General features: G+C 45.9%; 1 protein-coding gene across 2 annotated transcripts in view; it reads right to left on the minus strand.

The window, feature by feature from the left end:
- The window catches only part of FOXO6 (forkhead box O6), a 110,995-nt gene extending 100,380 nt beyond the window's left edge, over positions 1–10,615 (minus strand). Inside the window, exon 1 of one of the 2 annotated variants that reach the window (XM_056557324.1) lies at positions 10,479–10,615. In XM_056557324.1, coding sequence (XP_056413299.1) covers positions 10,479–10,589 — 111 coding nt within the window. In that variant the 5' untranslated portion in view covers positions 10,590–10,615. Of the gene's footprint in view, positions 1–3,329; positions 5,220–10,478 lie in introns of those variants that run through there. The other variant, XM_056557323.1, reaches the window with a different exon arrangement.
- Positions 10,616–23,890: the final 13,275 nt, after the last annotated feature.

Consider the following 23,890-nt stretch of genomic DNA (forward strand, 5'->3'; position numbering starts at 1 on the left):
ATGACCTTAGTAATAATGCTCCTAAGTATACATACGAACATGTACATACTTACAATTACATAGTGTCTTCCATGAATAAATATCTTTAGGTCTTACTAACACTGCGGGTCTCTTGTGCCTTTCCTATAGCACATACTACTCTTTTTATAATTAGGGTATTATATAACATAGGCTTTTTGGGATGATCAGTATTTCTATACATCCATCTGTCATTTAAAGGAATGATTGTCACTAATTCCCTCTGCCTTGGATCTGCCTCTAATAAGCTGGTTAAAGAATATTAAGCAACACTAAATCCTTACAAGACTGATCTACTTAGGAGTGACAAACTCCTGTGCACTCTGTCACCCTACGGAGAAAAAAAGCAATCTCCACAAGTCATCTCCTTCAGCATACAATGCACAGTACAAATGTTCACGATGGACTCTACAATGTGGACATACAAATCTTCTTTTGATCATAGTGGCTATTTCAGTCAAGCCTGCTACCTGTCATATATGGGTAACATAAGTGCATTTAACATGGCATGACCCCCAAATCCCAAATGTGAGTTACAGATTCAATGCAAAGGAGGAAACATTCAATTAATACATTGTAATAACTGAATACCTATGTCTGCTACACACATTCCTATAGCCACTAGTTCCTCTCTCATACCAGCTGAAACACCCTTCTTCTTTAATGTAGTAAAAATGAAAGACCTGATTATTCAAAAATAAATTAGATTTTATCTGGTAAAATGGATGGGATAAAATGATATATATAAAGCATGAAAACATAAACACTGGCTCTTATAACCAGGGAAGTACAAAAACTTGAGGTGTGTCAGCTTCCCTTGTATACACGGCAACATTCAGGATCAATAAACACAAAATAAAAACGATGAAAGAATAATATGGATTAATAATCAGCATTCATGAGAGTAAAACTCCCTAAAGATATGAATAAAACAACTGCGGACTTGTGATATAAATATCAAATCCAGGAATAGTCCAGCATGTAAATCCAAGAACCTGCCATACACAAGGGGCTTCTGAAGATGATGCAGGTAAAACACCAGGGACACAGCTAAGATCTGTGAAGAAGAGCTCCACAAAGGGAAAAATACTGAAATATACAATTAAGGATGTGCCAATTGTCTATGGTTTGGTGGGTCTTTACCAAAGTGTAATTTAATTTATTTGAATATCACAAAATCCACTGTTAGCAAACGGATCAATAAAGAGAGTTATGCTTCAAATTCCAATATTGAGCAAAGGCACATATGTCCTATTGGTTGTAGCAACAAACAAGCATTTAACTGTCAAGCGAAAGCGTTCTCAGTACCCATAGTTCAGTTTAAAGTTCATAAATATGTCCAGTGATTTCTCTGTCCTATGCTTTGATCTTATCTACTGGATACTAGGAAATGCTCAACTGCACTACTTTCCATATTTAAATCTACATTACATTTAGAAGCCATATCCTGTTCTAATTGTATTAAAAATAAGTTATCTAAAAAAAATTCCATTCTTTCAGGAAAAAAGTAACTAATGTGATAATTTTCTGGAGCTGTAAGCTTTACCAATTCCTTGAACATTTGTTGAATACTGCGCATGGTGGCCAACTGGGAGTCTCAACTGTTGGATACTATTAATAGGCTGAAACTGCTTTTAGTACAGAATAAGTGAAAGAAATTAACCCTATTTATGCTTTACCATGGGAAATACATAAATCAGGGGCCATAAGCATCTTCCAAAATGGTTTTCCTAAAAGGAACATTAGAAATTAAGAAACTGACAGTACTAAGGAACCTCTGAGAACATTAATCTACTGCTCTTCAACTCATCCAGTGGTAAATACACAGCTCCATAATCTTGACATTTAGTAGCACTTTTTTATGGTCAATAGTAATGTGCCAACAATAACTCACGTGTTGGCACCTAATACACCCGGTAAAGATAGTATACTTAGAAGGTGGCTTTAGCGGTAATCAATAGTTGTAGACCAAATGTAGCTTACAACATTTATTGTGGCAACTTTAAAGTAAAGGCACCATTCCCTACATGTTTGTTCCCATAGAAATGAAGAAGAAAAAAGTTTTATACGGAATAGTTGCCAGTTTTCTATTTTCCCCTAGAATAGATATGAAACTTAGTGGCCAGAGTTTTTTTTTTTTTTTTTTTTTTTACTTATGTCATAGCACACTTAGTCCAGGAAGACTACACCTTTTTCATAATCTCTGCCTATTGTCAAGAAGGAACCTAAGATGGTGAATATGTGGTTTATATCAGTTTCCTCATAAGAAATGGAAGCCAACTAAAAGTGCAAGCCAAAAACTGTACAAATGGTATAGGCATTGATAAAGCAACATGAGTCTATGGAGAACAGTTTACAATAATGACTGATGAAAGGAAATGGAAATGTGGAAGCAGAAGAGTAATAACTGTAACAAGACAAGATATCATACTGGGAAAAAAGAATGACCACGTCACCCAGTTAACAAAAAAGGATATAATATTACAATTGCTTCTTCTATTCAAAATGACATTGCTGTGATATCAGGTTAAATGACATTCCAAAAACTGTACTCAAAGGAAATAATATTTTTTACCAGAAGATATAAAAACAAAGTATACAGAATTTCCCCACATGGTATAGACAGTTTACCCTCAATGTTCTACTATACTACTAGTAGTGTCATTATATACTAATTTGTTCAATTGCTTTCTTGGAGGTTATATATCATCATCCTATAACTTCTATAAATGAAATGGTCCTATAAGTGTCATCACCTGCCCCTAGCGGTATTAAATAAGATTATGCCTCCAATGTAGGGTTCACTGCTACTCACCTGGATGGTGATTGACCTTGAAATATTCACATATTCATGCCAATTCATACATTAATACATAGTAACTGTAGACATAACATATATGAAATGCAGTATTTAACATACCTCATTTTCGTTTATTCCGGACAAAAAGTAATCTGTCAAATATTTTGCCTATATGGCAGGCAGCTATACCCTAGTGCTTCTAAATGTTTAGCTTTACCACCCTATCCAGTTGACTAAAACATTTTTCTCCATCTATTCACAGGTTCAATAGTAACAATCGGTAAGAATAACTCACCAATTACTTGATGTCCCTTTTTTCGCGTTCTTCACTCAAAAGACCCCATATAATTCCGTCAAACATGTACTTATATATTACTGCCTAAAATGTCCCATTTCACATCCACTAACCTTACTTATGTTCAAATTAGATCAAACAATGACTTGATATCTAAGATTATTAATATTTTCAACCCTTGCCAACAACTATATAAACCCAATAGAGAATTCTCACCTTCCAACCGGCAGAGCTGTTGCTGTCACCCTTATCTTTAAAGTAAGGTACAAATCGCACCATCCAGTCGTAGATTTGAGAAAGGGTCAGACGTCTCTCTGGTGAGCTCTCTATGGCCTTGGTGATGAGGTCAGCATAAGACAAGTTACCCCAGGCATTCCTGCGTGAACTCTTGGCTTTTCGCATCTGCCCTGGGTCCAGGCCAGGGGGAGGCAAGGGCAAATCCGGGGAGGATTCAGGAAGTAGTGGCCAGGTGCACGAACGAGGGCGACCCTGAGGCTCCACATCTGATTCAGCTTCCAGTTTCTCCATCACTGGCTCTCAAAAATACCCTTCTGTCTTCAACAAAAATAGTACTTAAATCCGCATTTGAAAATCGTCATCCAGCAAAAGGTCTCGAGGACAAAGGGGTGTCAATGATTAAGCCAAAAAAAGATGTAAGTTTAGGGAGCACTATGTGACTAAAGGAAAGGGTCTCTTAGATCACCTGCAGACAAGCCACTGAATTATTAATAAATAGATTTGCATGTAGATATGAAAATCAGTCTGAACCTGGCAAAAATCAAAAGCAACACTCACATAAAAGAAGGGGCTATTCCTTCAAGAAGGTTTCCAGTCATTGGCAAAAACTGGCATTATTTGGAACAATGGGTTTATAATGTGCAAAAAGATATTAAAAAAAAGAGATATTTTGGTATTTCAGTCTTTAAAAAAAGGAACAAGGAATAGTTGCACAGAAATGCAGTCAAGTGTTAACAGCAAGGGCTCACATATCAGTAAGAACTTGAAAGTCAGAAGCTATATTGTCTGCCAAATGCTTACCCAATTGTAATAATTACAGCAAACTAATTTCAATGGAATGGCAGCCGGCAGCCGGCAGCAGCTAGGAAACGGCTACTAGGAATCCTCTGATACACAGCTACACACACATTCAGGTGAACTTGAGAAAAAGACATATTTTAGATGTCAGCAGGTTACAACATTATGCTCTATTGTGCATTATTGATGGGATTTCAGGAGTCACTCCTTCCCTAGTGTGGATTTTGGGGGTTAAATACAGCACAGCAATTTTGCCAAAAAAAAAAATGCAAATTCCAGAAATGATCTATTAGGAGATTTCTGTACATTTAAAAGAAAGGGAGGTGTGTTTGAAATCTGTCCAAAGAGGTGTCTTTTGCAGCAACAGATGTTCTATAGATGAAGGGAAAAAAAAAATCCTATTAAAATTCAAAGCGAACAATTCTTCCAACCCCAGAATTTGATGGGTGGAGGCTGGGTAGAGTGGGGAGCACAAAGTCTTCCCTTTTAAATTTACACGTCACCCTTTAATAAGAATATCATTGCTCTTCTCCCCTCCTCTCCACAATTCTGGATTCCAGGGTGGTTTCAGATGATACCTTTGTAATATTAGGTATTACTTGCCCTAGTCAGCTAGTAATGCACAGCCCCTACTCGAAATGCTCACTTGTACCCCCCTACTACAATCCGGAGCCACACGTGGGGACATGCTGCGGTTTCGGAAAAAGGTGCTTAAAGACACATTGCCATTGTAGAGATAGCCAGTGAGCAATTAATGGGGTACCCTCCTCCCCCCCAATTCTTTGAGATAGAAGTCCACAGAAAAAGCAGGGGGATCTGCAGGGGATCCCTCACTGGTAGGGGAGGAATAGTGGCTGGCTGGGTGTGAGAGGGAGGGGGTTTCACACCTGCTTGCCAGTGCTGGGAAGGAAGACGTTCCTCTCTTCTCTCTCTTTGGGAATCTCTCTCTTGCTCCCTCGCTCTCCGGGTCTTTCTCCTCCTGGGACAGAGTAGGATTAAACCATGTGTTGGGATCGGCTTGCTCTGCACTCTTCACCTTAAGCATTAAGAGAGAGGGAGCGAGACAGAGAGAAATAAATAAATAAGATGCAGCCTTTGCTCCTCCTATCCTGTCTCCTCCTCCTCTTGCTGCTTTTACATGAGAGACTGGCTGGGATTTATACAAGGCTGAGAAATGTGTCATCTATAGATGCACAGAAAAGACGGAGACATTTCACACCTAAACTTCTTTTTCATTCTAGATTACACAGGGACACGGCAATAAGTCTACGGAAAGGTAACAATGTAACGTGTGCAGCGAGAGAAAACACTACGCCTACATAGAAATCACCACACTACATATAGACATGATGGGGATAAAGGACATCACACACAGGTAGGCATTTGTCACCAAGATTACTTAAAGGAGTTTAATGACATTTGGGGTCCAGTCCGTTTGGTGTTCCGTTCCCCCCACTAGACAGAATAGTTTAGTCTGGTGTGATATTCTATCCATAAAAAGGGAAACCTGCTAAAAAATTACTAAAAAATGGTTCTTTACCATGAAATATATAGAGAATTACATAGAAGTACCTCCAAGTGTCGCTTTCCCTCACACCTGTATGAAGTGTGACACATGTATATAGATAGATACTATGTATACTTCACTCCTTTATACCTTATGTGTCCTGTCCATAAATCAGTTATTCCAGTATCTATCATAAACGTGAATGGTATTTATATATTTGTACGCACGTTTCTAACATCATTACTGACTAGTGTTGGGCGCCAATATTCGCACTTCAAATTTTTATTGCCAATATCGCAAATATTGAGAATATATTCGCTATATATTACAAATTACGAATATATGTTTGTTTGTTTTTTTCACAGAGCACATCACTGTGATCATCATCCCTCCCTGCTTCCAGCTTGTGGTCTAAAGAATGCTCCAATACTAGTTACCGTGTGAGACTGTGGAGCGCGAATATTTCGCATATGCGCATATTCCTTCTTTTAGCTTGTGGGACAATAAGAATGATGCAGATACACTTGTCAGATGTTATCAACATCCCTAGCAACCAATCGTAAAGTTTCCCACCCCTTCACTATATAAGATTCCTCCCAGCAGCGTTTTTTTGCAGTTTCATGTGCGAAAATGCGAATATGCAATGAATACGCGCATTCACGATTAAAAAAATATGCAACGAATACGGAAATGCACAATGAATATAACGAATGCGCAAAATTCGTGAATACAGGACAAATATTCATCCATATATTCATGAAATATCGCAAATTCGAATATGGCCAATGCCGCTCATCACTATTACTGACATCATCATTATTACCCATATTTTGCACAAAGACATATCTACATAAAAGAGCAAAAGCACTAAGGTGTAAATATTAGCTCTTCAATTATTAACATATATGATTAATAATCTGTGCACTAGGAGCAATCTATAGGAAACTAGCAGCTTCCAGTAATGTTGGCTGCTGAGTCTTGCGACAGACACCCCTCATAACTGTGCTACCCCCACTGAACTGACAAATGCCAGGGCTTAGTTACATAGTTCATAACATTGAAAAGTCCACCAAGCTCAGTCTATAGCAATCTATTGTATTGATATTGGGGAAGGCAGATGCCAATTGCTCCATACTAGGGGGGAAAATTCAGAGAAAATTTTACCCAGTGTTTTAATATTTTGCACATAGTAACAATGGTCAAAATTCATGACATTACAAACCTCCAGCTTTCCCAGATCCCTCTGTAATATTATGTTATCCTCTGTGGTGATCACCTTACCCAGTTTTGTGTCATGTGCAAATTCTACTCTGTAATCCCTCTACAAGGACATTTATGAACATATAGAAAAGAAGTGGACTCAGTACTGACCCCTGGGGTACCCCACTAGTAACTGTCACCCAACCAGAGTACGTTCCATTGATCCCCACCCTCTGATTCCTATCAGTTGCTAACCCATTTACATGTATTCTCCCTTAGTCCCACCATCCTCATTTTATGTACTAACCTTTTGTGTGGCACAGTATCAAATGCCTTAGAAAAGACCACTTATACAACATCAACAGCTTCACCTATGTCCAATCTATAACTGACCTCATTAAAGCTGATCAGATTAGTCTGGCAGGACCGATCCCGTATAAACCCATGTTGGTGTTGTGTTAGAAGGTTATTATCATTAAGAAAACCCAGTATAGTTGCTTTTTGACAAAAACAGTGCCACACCTTCCCTCTGGTTTTGTGTGGTATTACATCTAAGCGCTATTTACTTCAATAGAACTGAGCTGTAATACCACAGACAAACTGAGAACAATAGTGGCGCTGTTTCTGGAAGAAAGCAGCTATGTTTTCTAATCCTGGAAAACCCTTTTTAAGCTGTTCTTGTTTCTTCACCAGGTACTAACTGCTGGTGCCTGTCCTGTAGAGGGGGTACCCAAGTTGTCTTTTTCATTGTGTATAGTGGATAATCCTGTGTATCAAAGCATATGCCACTGAACAGGCTCAGCATTTATTGGCATAAGGGTAGCAGATCTGTCACAAAGGCAGCTGATATCACTATTGTAACTCAACATGATTCCTTCCTCAGTATCAATAATTATATATGGTTCTGCCCAGCTCTGCAGTCACTATATACTCTTAATAGAAGATGGGTCATTTATAACAAAATCCAGGCTGGATACAATGACCTACCCTCTATACTGGACCAGGAAAGATGTGGATGCAGAACAATGCAGATACATCAAATTGTTATAGTAAACAAAATAAATAATGCCCAGATTGTATAGGTATATATTTAATATTTATCATGTCAGAAATGATTCCTATAGATATATAAATGTTAAGTGAGACATGGGTGACACCTGCGAGACAATAACTCTGCACAGAAAATATATGTAAAGAAGAACTGATGCCTAAAGTGCATATGTCATAATAATCACTTCAGAAGCTATTCCTATGGAAAGTATCTGAACAATAAGTAAGAAAATAATCTAAATATTAAAACAGTTCTATAGAAGAAAAAGATAAAATTATAGGATAATAAACAAATTGAGGTATGGGTGATGCCTGTGAGACAATAGTACTGCTATGAAAATATAATAAATAAGAATTGATGCCAAAATTATACAAGTATAAATGTCAGAATAAAAAGATCAGAAGTTATTCCTATGGATATATCATTGTAAACGGAAATATGGCTGACAACTGCGAGACAATAGCATTACAATACAAAAAAATTATCTATCTATATATATAGCAATAGGAGAATACAGCAGCACACTGCTAGCACAAAGATATAGATGAAACATGAGTATATAGATAAAACATGAGTATATAGATAGAACATGAAAAGCTATACAGCTGTAATGCAATAAATGAAGATATGAAACTATGAGGTACTTAGCTTGCAAATTTGGCGCCAAATAGCGTGGACAGTCCCACCACGGTAAGGTGACCTCATTCTGGGACGGACCCTACACTGTGTATATGCCTCTGTGTGAACAGTACAACAGGCATTGCAAGGTCTGAAACATCCAAGGCACCTTATATACACCTAATAGAGGTGGGTGGGGTGCAGGAGCCAATTGGCCAATGCTGGCCAATTTATCCTTTGGTTGTATTACACATACGGGGGAGTGACTACCTCCATGTTGGCTCCTGCACCCCACCCACCTCTATTAGGTGTATATAAGGTGCCTTGGATGTTTCAGACCTTGCAATGCCTGTTGTACTGTTCACACAGAGGCATATACACAGTGTAGGATCCGTCCCAGAATGAGGTCACCTTACCGTGGTGGGACGGTCCACGCTATTTGGCGCCAAATTTGCAAGCTAAGTACCTCATATTTTCATAGTTTCATATCTTCATTTATTGCATTACAGCTGTATAGCTTTTCATGTTCTATCTATATACTCATGTTTTATCTATATACTCATGTTTCATCTATATTTTTGTGCTAGCAGTGTGCTGCTGTATTCTCCTGTTGCTGTATATTTAGCCCAGCAGCTTGCACCTGCAAGCCAGGTTTTTATAAAAGTTTGGATCAATAGTGCTGGCCAATTTATCCTTTGGTTGTATCTATCTATCTATCTATCTATCTATATATATATATATATAATAGCTAGGGTACCCGGCATTGCCCGGTTTTTCCTTCCTAATCTATGTTAGGGAGGAAAATAAACAAAGGAGGAAGCTTTTGACTTCATATCCCGTCCTCATATATGGTTGTCATATCCTGACCACAGATCCCGACCTCCTATCCCGACCTCCTTTCCCATCTTCCTATCCCGACCACTTATTCCATCCTAATATCCCGTCCTCATATCCCATCCTCCTATTTCGACCTCCTATCCCGACCTCTTATCCCGATCTCCTATCTCGACCTCCTATCCCATCCTCCTATCCCGTCCTCCTATCCCGTCCTCCTATCTCGACCTCCTATCTCGACCTCCTATCCCGTCCTCATATCCCGTCCTCATATCCCGTCCTCATATCCCGTCCTCATATCCCGTCCTCCTATCCCGACCTCCTATCCCGACCTCCTATCCCGACCTCCTATCCCGACCTCCTATCCCGACCTCTTATCACATCCTCCTATCCCATCCTCACATCCCGTCCTTCTATCTCGACATCCTATCCCAACCTCCTATCCCATCCTCATATCTCAAACTCTTTAGCCATTTGGACGTGATGCTGGAACATACACAAATACATACACACATACACACATGCATACACACACACATTGGGGGAGATTAATCAAAACATGTCCAGAGGAAAAGTTACTGAGTTGCCCATCGCTTCTTTCATTTTTAAAAAGGCCTCTGAAAATTAAAGAAGTGATCTGATTGGTTGCTATGGGCAACTCAGCAACTTTTCCTCTGGACAGGTTTTAATAAATCTATAAATCTCACCCATTGAGTTTTATATCTATCTATCTATCTATCTATCTATCTATCTATCTATATATATATATATATATATATATACAGGACTGCCATCAGAAATTTTGGGGCCCCTCACACAGCTCAAGGCCTGGGCGCCCCCCCCCCCCCCAGGGCGCAGGCATTTTATAATAAGCAGCCCATTTTTGGGTGGGGGTCCGACTGCTGAGACCCCCACCGATCACCTCGGTTGAAGTGGTTCTCCAGCTGTTGGAAAGCTAAAACTCCCATCATGTCTGGAGAGCCTCTGGCAATGGGAGTTGTAGTTTTGTAACAGCTGGAGAGACACAGATTGGACAGTTTTACCCATCATCACTGCAGAACTTACAAGTGACTACAGCTCTGATGGGACAGTCAGGAGAACACACAATGATAACAGTGACCTGAGTGACGTCTTCTGACTTGAGTGATATCTTCTCTGTTATCTTTTCTTCTTCATCTGGCCCAGAGACCAGGTCTTCCTCCAGCTCCATCTTCTCTGCAGAGTCTGACATCCAGACATCATTGGCTTCTTACTGTCAGCAAATCCTCATCCTCTGCATGAAGACAGTAATCATTATAACCTTACCATAAAGTGTACCCTAAATAAAATACTGCCCCACACTGTACACTGAATATAATACTGCCATACACTGTACCCTGAATATAATACTGCCATACACTGTACCCACTAAATATAATCCTGCCACACACTGTACCCTGAATATAATACTGCCACACACTGTACCCCTGAATATAATGCTGCCACACACTGTACCCACTAAGTATAATTCTGCCACACACTGTACCTCCTGAATATAATACTGCCACACACTGCACCCTGAATATAATACTGCTATACACTGTACCATGAATATAATACTGCTATACACTGTACCCCTGAATATAATACTGCCACACACTGTACCCACTAAATATAATCCTGCCACACACTGTAACCTGAATATAATCCTGCTATACACTGTACCCTGAATATAATACTGCCACACACTGTACCCACTAAATATAATACTGCCACACATTGTACCCTGAATATAATACTGCCATACATGCATACACATCATATATACATATACACCCCCTCTTATCCTCTGTGTCCTCATCACCCCCATAAGGCCCCTGCCAAACCTCTCCTCATCACCCCCATAACCCCCTCTGCACCTCTCATCCTCCCTATAACCCCATCTACACCTCTCATCCCCCCCATAACCCCCTGCACCTCTCATCACCCCCCCCCCCTGCACCACTCATCACCTCCATAACCACCCACCCCCTCTCATCACCCCCATAACCCCCTGCACCTCAAATCACCCCCATAATCCCCTTCACCTCTCATCACCCCCCATGCACCTCTCATCACCCCCATAACCCCCCGAACCTCTTATCACCCCCATAACCCCCCACACCTCTTATCACCCCCATAATCCCCACACCTCTTATCAACCCCATAACCCCCCCTGCACCTCTTATCACCCCCATAACCCTCTGCACCTCTCATCACCCCCCTGCACCTCTCATCACACCATAACCCCCCTGCACCTCTCCTCACCCCCCCTGCACCACTCATCACCCCCATAACCCCCCTGCACCTCTCATCACCCCCATAACCCCCTGCACCTCTCATCACCCCCCCCCCCTGCACCACTCATCACCTCCATAACCCCCCACCACCTCTCATCACCCCCATAACCCCCCTGCACCTCTAATCACCCCCATAATCCCCCTTCACCTCTCATCACCCCCCCTGCAACACTCATGACCCCCATAACCCCCCTGCACCTCTCATAACCCCCCTGCACCTCTCATCAGCCCCATAACCCCCCTGCACCTCTCATCACCCCCTGCTCCTTTTATCACCCCCACCACCACCACCACTCATCACCCCCCCTGCACCACTCATTACCAACCCCCTGCCCCCCCTGCACCACTCATCACCCTCCCCCTGCACCACTCATCACCACCACCCCTGCACCACTCATCACCACCCCCCTGCACCACTCATCAACCCCCCCTGCACCACTCATCACCCCCCCGGCACCACTCATCACCCCCCCTGCTCCTCTTATCACCCCACCACCACCACTAATTATCCCCCCTGCACCACTCATCACCAACCCCCTGCCCCCCCTGCACCACTCATCACCACCCCCCCTGCACCACTCACCACCCCCCCTGCACCACTCATCACCCCCCCCTGCTCCTCTTATCACCGCCCCACCACCACTCATCACCCCCCCTGGACCACTCATCACCCCCCCTGCACCACTCATCACCCCCCCTGCTCCTCTTATCACCGCCCCACCACCACCACTCATCACCCCCCCCTGGACCATTCATCACCCCCCCCTGCACCACTCATCACCAACCCCCTGCCCCCCCTGCACCACTCATCACCACCCCCCCTGCACCACTCATCACCCCCCTGCTCCTCTTATCACCCCACCACCACCACTAATCACCCCCCCTGCACCACTCATCACCAACCCCCTGCCCCCCTGCACCACTCATCACCCCCCCCCTGCACCACTCATCACCCCCCCCGGCACCACTCATCACCCCCCCTGCTCCTCTTATCACCCCACCACCACCACTAATTATCCCCCCTGCACCACTCATCACCAACCCCCTGCCCCCCCTGCACCACTCATCACCCCCCCTGCACCACTCATCACCCCCCCCTGCTCCTCTTATCACCGCCCCACCACCACTCATCACCCCCCTGGACCACTCATCACCCCCCCTGCACCACTCATCACCAACCCCCTGCCCCCCCTGCACCACTCATCACCCCCCCTACACCACTCATCACCAACCCCCTGCACCACTCATCAACCCCCCCCCGCACCACTCATCAACCCCCCCCCGCACCACTCATCACCCCCCCCGCACCACTCATCACCCCCCCTGCACCACTCATCACCCCCCCTGCACCACTCATCACCCCCCCTGCACCACTCATCACCAACCCCCTGCACCACTCATCACCCCCCCTGCACCACTCATCACCCCCCCCCTGCACCTCTCATAACCCCCCTGCACCTCTCATCAGCCCCATAGCCCCCCTGCTCCTTTTATCACCCCACCACCACCACCACTCATCACCCCCCCTGCACCACTCATCACCAACCCCCTGCCCCCCTGCACTACTCATCACCCCCCCTGCACCACTCATCACCAACCCCCTGCACCACTCACCCCCCCTGCACCACTCATCACCCATCCCTGCTCCTCTTATCACCCCACCACCACCACTAATCACCCCCCCTGCACCACTCATCACCAACCCCCTGCCCCCCCTGCACCACTCATCACCCCCCCTGCACCACTCATCACCCCCCCTGCTCCTTTTATCACCGCCCCACCACCACCACTCATCACCCCCCTGGACCATTCATCACCCCCCCCTGCACCACTCATCACCAACCCCCTGCCCCCCCTGCACCACTCATCACCATCCCCCCTGCACCACTCATCACCCCCCTGCTCCTCTTATCACCCCACCACCACCACTAATCACCCCCCCTGCACCACTCATCACCAACCCCCTGCCCCCCTGCACCACTCATCACCCCCCCCCCTGCACCACTCATCACCCCCCCTGCACCACTCATCACCCCCCCTGCACCACTCATCACCCCCCCTGCACCACTCATCACCCCCCTGCACCACTCATCACCCCCCCTGCACCCCCCCTGCACCACTCATCACCCCCCCTGCACCACTCATCACCCCCCCCTGCTCCTCTTATCACCGCCCCACCACCACTCATCACCCCCCCTGGACCACTCATCACCCCCCCTGCACCACTCATCACCAACCCCCTGCCCCCCCTGCACCACTCATCACCCCCCCTGCACCACTCATCACCCCCCCTGCACCACTCATCACCAACCCCCTGCACCACTCATCACCCCCCCCCCCGCACCACTCATCACCCCCCCGCACCACTCATCACCCCTCCTGCACCACTCATCACCCCCCCTGCACCACTCATCACCCCCCCTGCACCACTCATCACCAACCCCCTGCACCACTCATCACCCCCCCTGCACCACTCATCACCCCCCCCCTGCACCTCTCATAACCCCCCTGCACCTCTCATCAGCCCCATAGCCCCCCTGCTCCTTTTATCACCCCCCCACCACCACCACTCATCACCCCCCCTGCACCACTCATCACCAACCCCCTGCCCCCCTGCACTACTCATCACCCCCCCTGCACCACTCATCACCAACCCCCTGCACCACTCACCCCCCCTGCACCACTCATCACCCATCCCTGCTCCTCTTATCACCTCACCACCACCACTAATCACCCCCCCTGCACCACTCATCACCAACCCCCTGCCCCCCCTGCACCACTCATCACCCCCCCTGCACCACTCATCACCCCCCCCTGCTCCTCTTATCACCGCCCCACCACCACCACTCATCACCCCCCCCTGGACCATTCATCACCCCCCCCTGCACCACTCATCACCAACCCCCTGCCCCCCCTGCACCACTCATCACCATCCCCCCTGCACCACTCATCACCCCCCTGCTCCTCTTATCACCCCACCACCACCACTAATCACCCCCCCTGCACCACTCATCACCAACCCCCTGCCCCCCTGCACCACTCATCACCCCCCCCCTGCACCACTCATCACCCCCCTGCACCACTCATCACCCCCCCTGCACCACTCATCACCCCCCCCTGCACCACTCATCACCCCCCTGCACCACTCATCACCCCCCCCTGCACCCCCCCTACACCACTCATCACCCCCCCTGCACCACTCATCACCCCCCCCCTGCTCCTCTTATCACCGCCCCACCACCACCACTCATCACCCCCCCCCCCCTGGACCACTCATCACCCCCCCCTGCACCACTCACCACCAACCCCCTGCCCCCCCTGCACCACTCATCACCCCTCCTGCACCACTCATCACCAACCCCCTGCTCCCCTGCACCACTCATCACCCCCCCCTGCACCACTCATCACCCCCCCCCTGCACCACTCATCACCCCCCCCCTGCACCACTCATCACCCCCCCCCCTGCACCACTCATCACCCCCCCCCCTGCACCACTCATCACCCCCCCCCCCTGCACCACTCATCACCCCCCCCCCTGCACCACTCATCACCCCCCCCCTGCACCACTCATCACCCCCCCTGCACCACTCATCACCCCCCCCCCCGCACCACTCATCACCAACCCCCTGCACCACTCATCACCCCCCCTGCACCACTCATCACCCATCCCTGCTCCTCTTATCACCCCCCCTGCACCACTCATCACCCCCCCCCCCCTGCTCCTCTTATCACCGCCCCACCACCACCACTCATCACCCCCCCTGGACCATTCATCACCCCCCCCTGCACCACTCATCACCCCCCCCTGCACCACTCATCACCCCCCCCTGCTCCTCTTATCACCGCCCTACCACTCATCACCCCCCCCCCTGGACCACTCATCACCCCCCCCTGCACCACTCATCACCAACCCCCTGCCCCCCCTGCACCACTCATCACCCCCCCCTGCACCACTCATCACCAACCCCCTGCCCCCCCGCACCACTCATCACCCCCCCCGCACCACTCATCACCCCCCCCCCCCGCACCACTCATCACCCCCCCTGCACCACTCATCACCCCCCCTGCACCACTCATCACCAACCCCCTGCCCCGCACCACTCATCACCCCCCCCCCCCCCGCACCACTCATCACCTCTTATCACTCCCATAACACCCCCCCCCCCGCACCACTCATCACCTCTTATCACTCCCATAAACCCCGCCCCCCCGCCCCCCCCCCCCCCCCCCCCCCACGCAAGTTCACTTACCCTGCCGGGATCGGAGAATCCATGTGAGAGTTCTGCTGCTCCTGGTGCTGAACGGGGAGGATGAAGGAGATTGCGCAGGGACGTGGAAAGGTCAGGTGATTGGAGTAGACGTGCGTGCCTGTGCGGGGCACGTGACCTCTCTACTCCAATCAGCCCTTGGCCTGTCCGGCTCTGCCATAATTCTTAAGGGGCCCGCGCCCTAGAAATAAATGTGTGGGCCCGCAAGGACTATGAGGCCCGGTCTCTATCTCTCAACGTGTGTATGTGTGTGTGTATGTTCCAGCATCACGTCCAAACGGCTAAAGATATTAACATGAAACTTGACACACGTTACTTATATGTCACCAACAAACATAGGATAGGTGATTTAACCCTTACTCACCCCCATTTGTGAGGGTCGGGGGTTTTGTTTAAAGTCCCATGCAAATCAATGGGAAATGTATGTTCCCACATAACTTCCGTACGGCTGGAGATATTTCAATACCTGGTACACATATTACGGGTCGCGATAGGAGGACGGGATAGGAGGACGGGATAGGAGGACGGGATGGGAGGACGGGATAGGAGGACGCGACAGGAGGACGCGACAGGAGGACGCGACAGGAAGACGGAATAGGAGGACGGAATAGGAGGACGGGATAGGAGGTCGAGATAGGAGGTCGAGATAGGAGGACGGGATATGAGGACGGGATATGAGGACGGGATATGAGGACGGGATATGAGGACGGGATATGAGGACGGGATATGAGGACGGGATATGAGGACGGGATATGAGGACGGGATAGAAGGACAGGATAGGAGGTTGGCTTAGATGGATGGGATAGGAGGTCAGGATAGGAGGTTGGCTTAGATGGATGGGATAGGAGGTCGGGATAGGAGGTTGGCTTAGATGGATGGGATAGGAGGTCGGGATAGGAGGTCGGGATAGGAGGTCGGGATAGGAGGTCGGGATAGGAGGTCGAGATAGGAGGTCGAGATAGGAGGAGGTCGAGATAGGAGGTCGGGATAGGAGGTCGGGATATGGGGTTGGGATTTGACAAAAATATAAGAGGACGGGATATGAAGTCAAAAGCTTCCTCCTTTGTTTATTTTCCTCCCCAACAAGGATTAGGAAGGAAAAACCGGGCAACGCCGGGTATTCAGCTAATATATATATTTATATATAAATATATATATATATATATATATATATATATATATATATATATATATATATACAAATATATACATATATATATATATATATATACACACACACACATACATATATATATACATCAACAAACAATAAGAAAGTGACAATTTATCTATATATATATATATATATAGATAGATAGATAGATAGATAGATAGATAGATAGATAGATAGATAGATAGATATCAATGAGGGAGATTTATCAAAGGATTTAGACTGGTTTTTCCTGTCAAAATTTGTCGCACAGAAAGTCGCAGTCTTAATATGTGCGACTTTTCTGCGACTTTTGCTTTAGAGGATTTTTATAACATGATGCATTCTAGTCTATTTTAGGCGGAAAAATGCATTGGTTCTGAATTTATCAAAAGCGACTTTTCAGCGACAAGTTGCATCGGCTGAAAGTACGCTGAAATGTCAGACCATGCTGGAGCAGATTTAAATACAGACTAATGCTGACTTTACATGTGCCATAGCAATACGCCGCTACGAGCAGACACACTGCGATGTGCGAGTCGTAGTATACTCGCAGATCGCGGGAACACCCTGCCTAGCTCAGAGCAGGGAGAGCGGCCGTGATGTGTGAGTACGCCGCGCACATCGCTGCATTGTGTCTGCTCGTCGCGGCGTATTGCCGCTACGAGCAGGCACATGTAAAGACAGCATAGAGTGCGCCTTCACCAGTGGATCCGCAGCGTAAAATACACTGTAAATCCGCTCGTGTGAACGTACCCTAAAGCATAGATCCTGAAGTCTGTGCACAGAATTTATCAAGAGCCGTGCGCCTTTTGATAAATTAGGCACACAATAGACCGGCCTAACGTTCTGTAGTTTGGTCTATATTGATGCGGGACATAGACAGCTTTGATAAATCTCCCCCAATGTGTGTGTGTATGTATGTTCCAGCATCACGTCCAAACGGCTAAAGATATTAACATGAAACTTGGCACACATGTTACTTATATGTCAACAACAAATATAGGATAGGTGATTTAACCCTTACTCACCCCCCATTTGCCAGGGTCGGGGTTTTTGTTTAAAGTCCCATACAAGTCTATGGGAAATATACGTTACTGCATAACTTCCAAACGGCTGGAGATATTTCGATAACACTTGGTCACATGTTACTTCTATGTCCACTTAAAATATAGGATAGTTAATTTAACCCTTAACTACCCCCATTTGTTAGGGTTGGGGTTTTTGTTTAAAGTCCCATGAAAATCAATGGGAAATTTATGTTCCCACATAACTTCCATACGGCTGTAGATATTTCAATACCTGGTACACAATCACAGGTCGGGATAGGAGGACGGGATAGGAGGACGGGATAGGAGGACGGGATAGGAGGACGGGATAGGCGGACGAGATAGGCGGACGAGATAGGCGGACGAGATAGGGGGTCGAGATAGGGGGTCGAGATAGGGGGTCGAGATAGGGGGTCGAGATAGGGGGTCGAGATAGGAGGTCGGGATAGGAGGAAGGGAAATGACAACAATATATGAGGACAGGATATGAAGTCAAAAGCTTCCTCTGTGTATTTTCCTCCACAACAAGGATTAGGAAGGAAAAACCGGGTAACGCCGGGTACTCAGCTAGTTTACATATATAAAACTCAATGTGTGTGTGTGTATGTATGTGTGTGTGTGTGTGTTCCAGCATCACGTCCAAACGGCTAAAGATATTAACATGAAACTTGGCACACACGTTACTTAAGTCAACAACAAACATAGGATAGGTGATTTAACCCTTACTCACCCCCATTTGCCAGGGGCGGGGTTTATGTTTAAAGTCCCATACAAGTCAATGGGAAATATATGTTACTGCATAACTTCCAAACGGCTGGAGATATTTTGATAATACTTGGTCACATGTTACTTATATGTCCACTTAAAATATAGGATAGTTAATTTAACCATTAACTACGCCCATTTGTGAGGGTCAGGGTTTTGTTTAAAGTCCCATGCAAATCAATGGGAAATGCATGTTCCCACATAACTTCCGTACGGCTGGAGATATTTCGATACCTGGTACACATATTACGGGTCGGGATAGGAGGACCGGGATAGGAGGACCGGGATAGGAGGTCATACTTGGTCACATTTTACTTATATACCCACTTAAAATATAGGATAGTTAATTTAACCCTTAACTACCCCCCATTTGTGAGGGTCTGGGTTTTTGTTTAAAGTCCCATGTCAATCAATGGGAAATGTATGTTCCCACATAACTTCCGTGCGGCTGGAGATATTTCAATACCTGGTACACATATTACGGGTCGGGATAGGAGGACCGGGATAGGAGGACCGGGATAGGAGGACCGGGATAGGAGGACCGGGATAGGAGGTCGAGATAGGAGGTCGAGATAGGAGGTCGAGATAGGAGGTCGAGATAGGAGGATGGGATAGGAGGTCATACTTGGTCACATGTTACTTATATGTCCACTTAAAATATAGGATAGTTAATTTAACCCTTAACTACCCCCATTTGTGAGGGTCGGGGTTTTTGTTTAAAGTCCCATGCAAATCAATGGGAAATGTATGCTCCCACATAACTTCCGTACGGCTGGAGATATTTCAATACCTGGTACACATATTACGGGTTGGGATAGGAGGTCGAGATAGGAGGTCAAGATATGAGGACGGGATAGGAGGTCGTGATAGGAGGTCATGATAGGAGGACGGGATAGGAGGACCGGGATAGGAGGACCGGGATAGGAGGACCGGGATAGGAGGACCGGGATAGGAGGTCGAGATAGGAGGACGGGATAGGAGGTCAGGATAGGTACTCAGCTAGTATAAGATAACGAAGAATTGATGCCTGAAAGTACAATGTCAAAACTACCACTACAGAAATTATTCCTATAAATAAAATACTGTAAATAGAAACATGAGTGACAAATGAGACAATAGCATCATAATGGAAAGTATATGAACAATAAAAAAGAAAATACTAAAAACCAGTTAACAGTTACCAAAAATCGTATAAACACTACAGAAGAAACAAACAAAATCATGTGATAACAAAATTCTTTAAATACATTTATTTACGTATGGGTGACACCTGCAAAACAGCACAAAAATGAGTACAAGTACAAGTTTAATGATTATCCGTTACATATATATCCTATTGATATATGATTGTAAATGGAGATATAGGTGGGCTGTACAGTGCAATGCAAAATCCGTTGGTAATCCTCAGATTTCATGATGTCTTGCACACATTCAAGGCACCCAGTGCCAGAGGCAGCAAAGCAACCCCAAAGTACAATTGAGCCACCACCATATTTCACTGTACGTTCTGTGTTATTTTCTTTGTAGACCTCATTCTGTTTTTGGTAAACAATAGAATGATGTGCTTTATCAAAAAGCGGTATCTTGGTCTCATCTATCCACAAGATGTTTTCCCAGAAGGATTTTGGCTTACTAAAGTTCATTTTGGCAAAATGTAGTCTTGCTTTTTTATGTCTCTGTCAGCAGTGGGGTCCTCCTGAGTCTTCTGCCATAGCGTTTCATTTCATTATAATGTCTACGGATAGTTTGCGCTGACACTGGTGCCCCCTGAGCATGCAGGACAGCTTGAATATCTTTGGAACTTGTTTGGGGCTGCTTATCCATCATCCGGACTATCCTGCTTTGACACCTTTCATCAATTTTTCTTTCATCCATGTCCAGGGAGATTAGCTACAGTGCCATGGGTTGCAAACTTCTTGATAATGTTGCGCACTGTGGACAAAGGCAAATCTAGATCTCTGGAGATGGACTTGTAACTATTTTTCCACAATTGTGGTTCTCAAGTCCTTATACAGTTCTCTTCTCCTCTTTCTGTTGTCCGTGCTTAGTGTGGCACACACAGACACCCAATGCAAAGACTAAGTGAACTTCTTCTTTTTATCTGCTTTCAGGTATGATTTTAATGTTGCCCACACCTGTTACTTGCCCCAGGTGAGTTTAAAGGAACATCTCATGCTTGAAACAATCTTATTTTTCCACAAATTTGAAAGGGTGCCAATAATTTTGTCCAGCCCATTTTTGGAGTTTGGTGTGACATTCTGTCCAATTAGCTTTTTTTTCCTCCCTTTTTTGGTTTAGTTCCAATACACAAAAAGGGAATAAACATATGTTACTGCAATCCTTTTCTGTGAGAAATACTTCATTTTCTAGAAAAATTTCAGGGGTGCCAACATTTACGGCCATGACTGTATTTATTTATTCATTCATGAAAAAAAATGTAAATTAAAGTAAAGATGCTGTATACTGTACCCCCCTGGCCCTGCTCAGGGCCACATTCCTGTAATTAGTGAAGGGAGTACTGCTGTGGTGCTGTACCATTGTGTAGGCCATTTTTCATTTCATGCGACCCCTGAATGCAATATAAAATGCTGCGCACAACCTGTGCCAGCAGGACGCAGCTCCATGCGCCACTTTATGTGCAACTTTTGAAGCATTTTTCAAAAGTTGCAACTAATATACAGGGATGAAAATGCCCCCTCCCCACACAGTGAATCTACATTCATACATGTGGCCTACAAGGTGATCCTCACAAGGGTTGTATGGTTGTGTGCAGGACCGTTTTCTTAATCCTGCTCCCGAAGAATTTCTGAATAACACGGCCCACTCACAGTGTTTGTTCCACTCCCGCCTGCTTCCGCAACATGTGAGTGCAATCCTGCCTGCTCCCTCTAACATGTGTGTCCAATACCAATCACTCCCGCTAACATTGATGCAATTGTTAAGGCTTGGGCGTCCATCTTGACTGATCAGACCTTGGCGATTAGGCCGTGGATGGTCTGATTAGGCCCCCCAGGCCCGATATTGCCGCAGATGTCGTGATCAGTATTGAGCATGGCATCTGAAGGGTTAATGGCAGGTATACACATGATTGCTGATGTCCGCCATTTCCATCTGGTTTCGCGGCTGCTGATAGCAGCCAGGACCCACCATGCATGAAGTAAGCAGCTCTTTGTGCTCTCTTCATGTACAGTAAATGTACATCCTGGTGCGTTATGCACAAGGGCACAGGACTTGCATTTACTCCCAATGTCCTTAAAGGGGTACTCCGGTGAAAACCTTTTTTCTTTTAAATCAACTGGTGGCAGAAAGTTAAACATATTTGTAAATTACTTCTATTAAAAAATCTTATTAGCTGCTGAATACTATAGAGGAAATTCTTTTCTTTTTGGAATGCTCTCTGATGACATCATGACCACAGTTCTCTCTGCTGATATTATAATAATAATAACGCTTTATTTATTGCTGTCCTTAGTGGGATTTGAACCCAAGTCCCCAGCACAGCAGGGCAGCAGTGCTAAATCACTGAGCCATGCTGCCCTTAGCATGCATCTGCTATGCATGGCTGTTAAATGGACAGAGATGTCAGCAGAGAGCACTGTGTTCGTGATGTCATCAGTGTTCCAAAAAGAAAGGAATTTCCTCTGTAGCATTCAGCAGCTAATAAGTACTGGAAGGATTATAGAAGTAATTTACAAATATGTTTAACTTTCTGCCACCAGTTGATTTAAAAGAAAAAAGGTTTTCACCAGAGTACCCCTTTAAGGCTTTAACTGTGGTAGAGGGAGTGATGCAGGGCAGATGGAATTACCCTAGGGGCAGATGGCATTAACCCCTTGCATTCGTGACGCCAGGGCATGGTTTATCCTCAATACCCCCCGAAAGTATACCGCTTGATCCTGGGCTTGGCACGGGTGCAATAATGACTCCGACGCCAAGTTGCGGAACAACGGCAGCTTTACTGAATTAGACAGGTGGAATAATATATACAGCATAGTCAGGCCCACGGAAGTGACCAGTGACTTCAGAGACCTTAGGGCTTGCTGGGACTTGTAGTGGGCTGGGACAATATTGATGCAGCCCACGCTGACTGAAGACAGGTTGATTTGGACTTGACTGACTATACCCCGTTTGTAGCTTACCAGCTTTGAGTAGGACCTGGGGGTAGTGGACTTGTAGACTTGTGGCTGCTTGACAGACTTTAGGCCTCCTCTGGACTCCAGACACACACCTAGGACTTGACTGCACTGTGGTTCAGCAAAGACTTAACTGGAACTCAATAGAGCTAGCTAGCTGCTTCCAGGGCTTATATGGGGGAGACTAGGAGGGGTCCCATAGGTCACCCTAAGGTCACATGGTCACTGACAACTCACTGGGTTACAATCACATGACACTGGTTCTTATAGCTACAACATTTTATATATATATGTATATATATATTACATAGCATAACAATAACTGTAAAAGGGGAACAGATACAGGGGGCCCAGGGGACGCTGCAGGGAGACTGCCTGACAGGGCAGAGAGGGTACAGGGGTACAACTCCTGTACCGGGCCACCACAAGTGTCTGTATCTATAATGTACACATTCCTATACACATGGGGGTATGTGTTTGTGTTGTGCAGACTGCATTACCCCCTAGTCTGTACACTGCTATACACATGGTGGTATGTGCAGACTGCAGAGCATTGTACCCTAGTGTCTGTACTACAAGCACTAGGATGCAATGCTCTGCACATACCCCCATGTTTATAGCAGTCTGCACTGCACACTGCTATACACATGGGGGTATGTTCAGAGTATTGCACCCTAGTGTCGTCTACAGACACTAGTGTGCAATGTTCAGCACATTCCCCCACGTGTATAGCAGCATGCAGAGACCTGAGTGACCAGTGCAATGCTCTGCACATACACCCACAATGCACACTGTGTAAAGTACTAAGTAACATTGGTGTGTGGTGAGGGTGTGATGGAGGGCAGATGT

The sequence above is a fragment of the Hyla sarda genome, chromosome 2 (genome assembly GCF_029499605.1).
Source record: "Hyla sarda isolate aHylSar1 chromosome 2, aHylSar1.hap1, whole genome shotgun sequence".
NCBI classification, from domain to species: Eukaryota; Metazoa; Chordata; class Amphibia; order Anura; family Hylidae; genus Hyla; species Hyla sarda.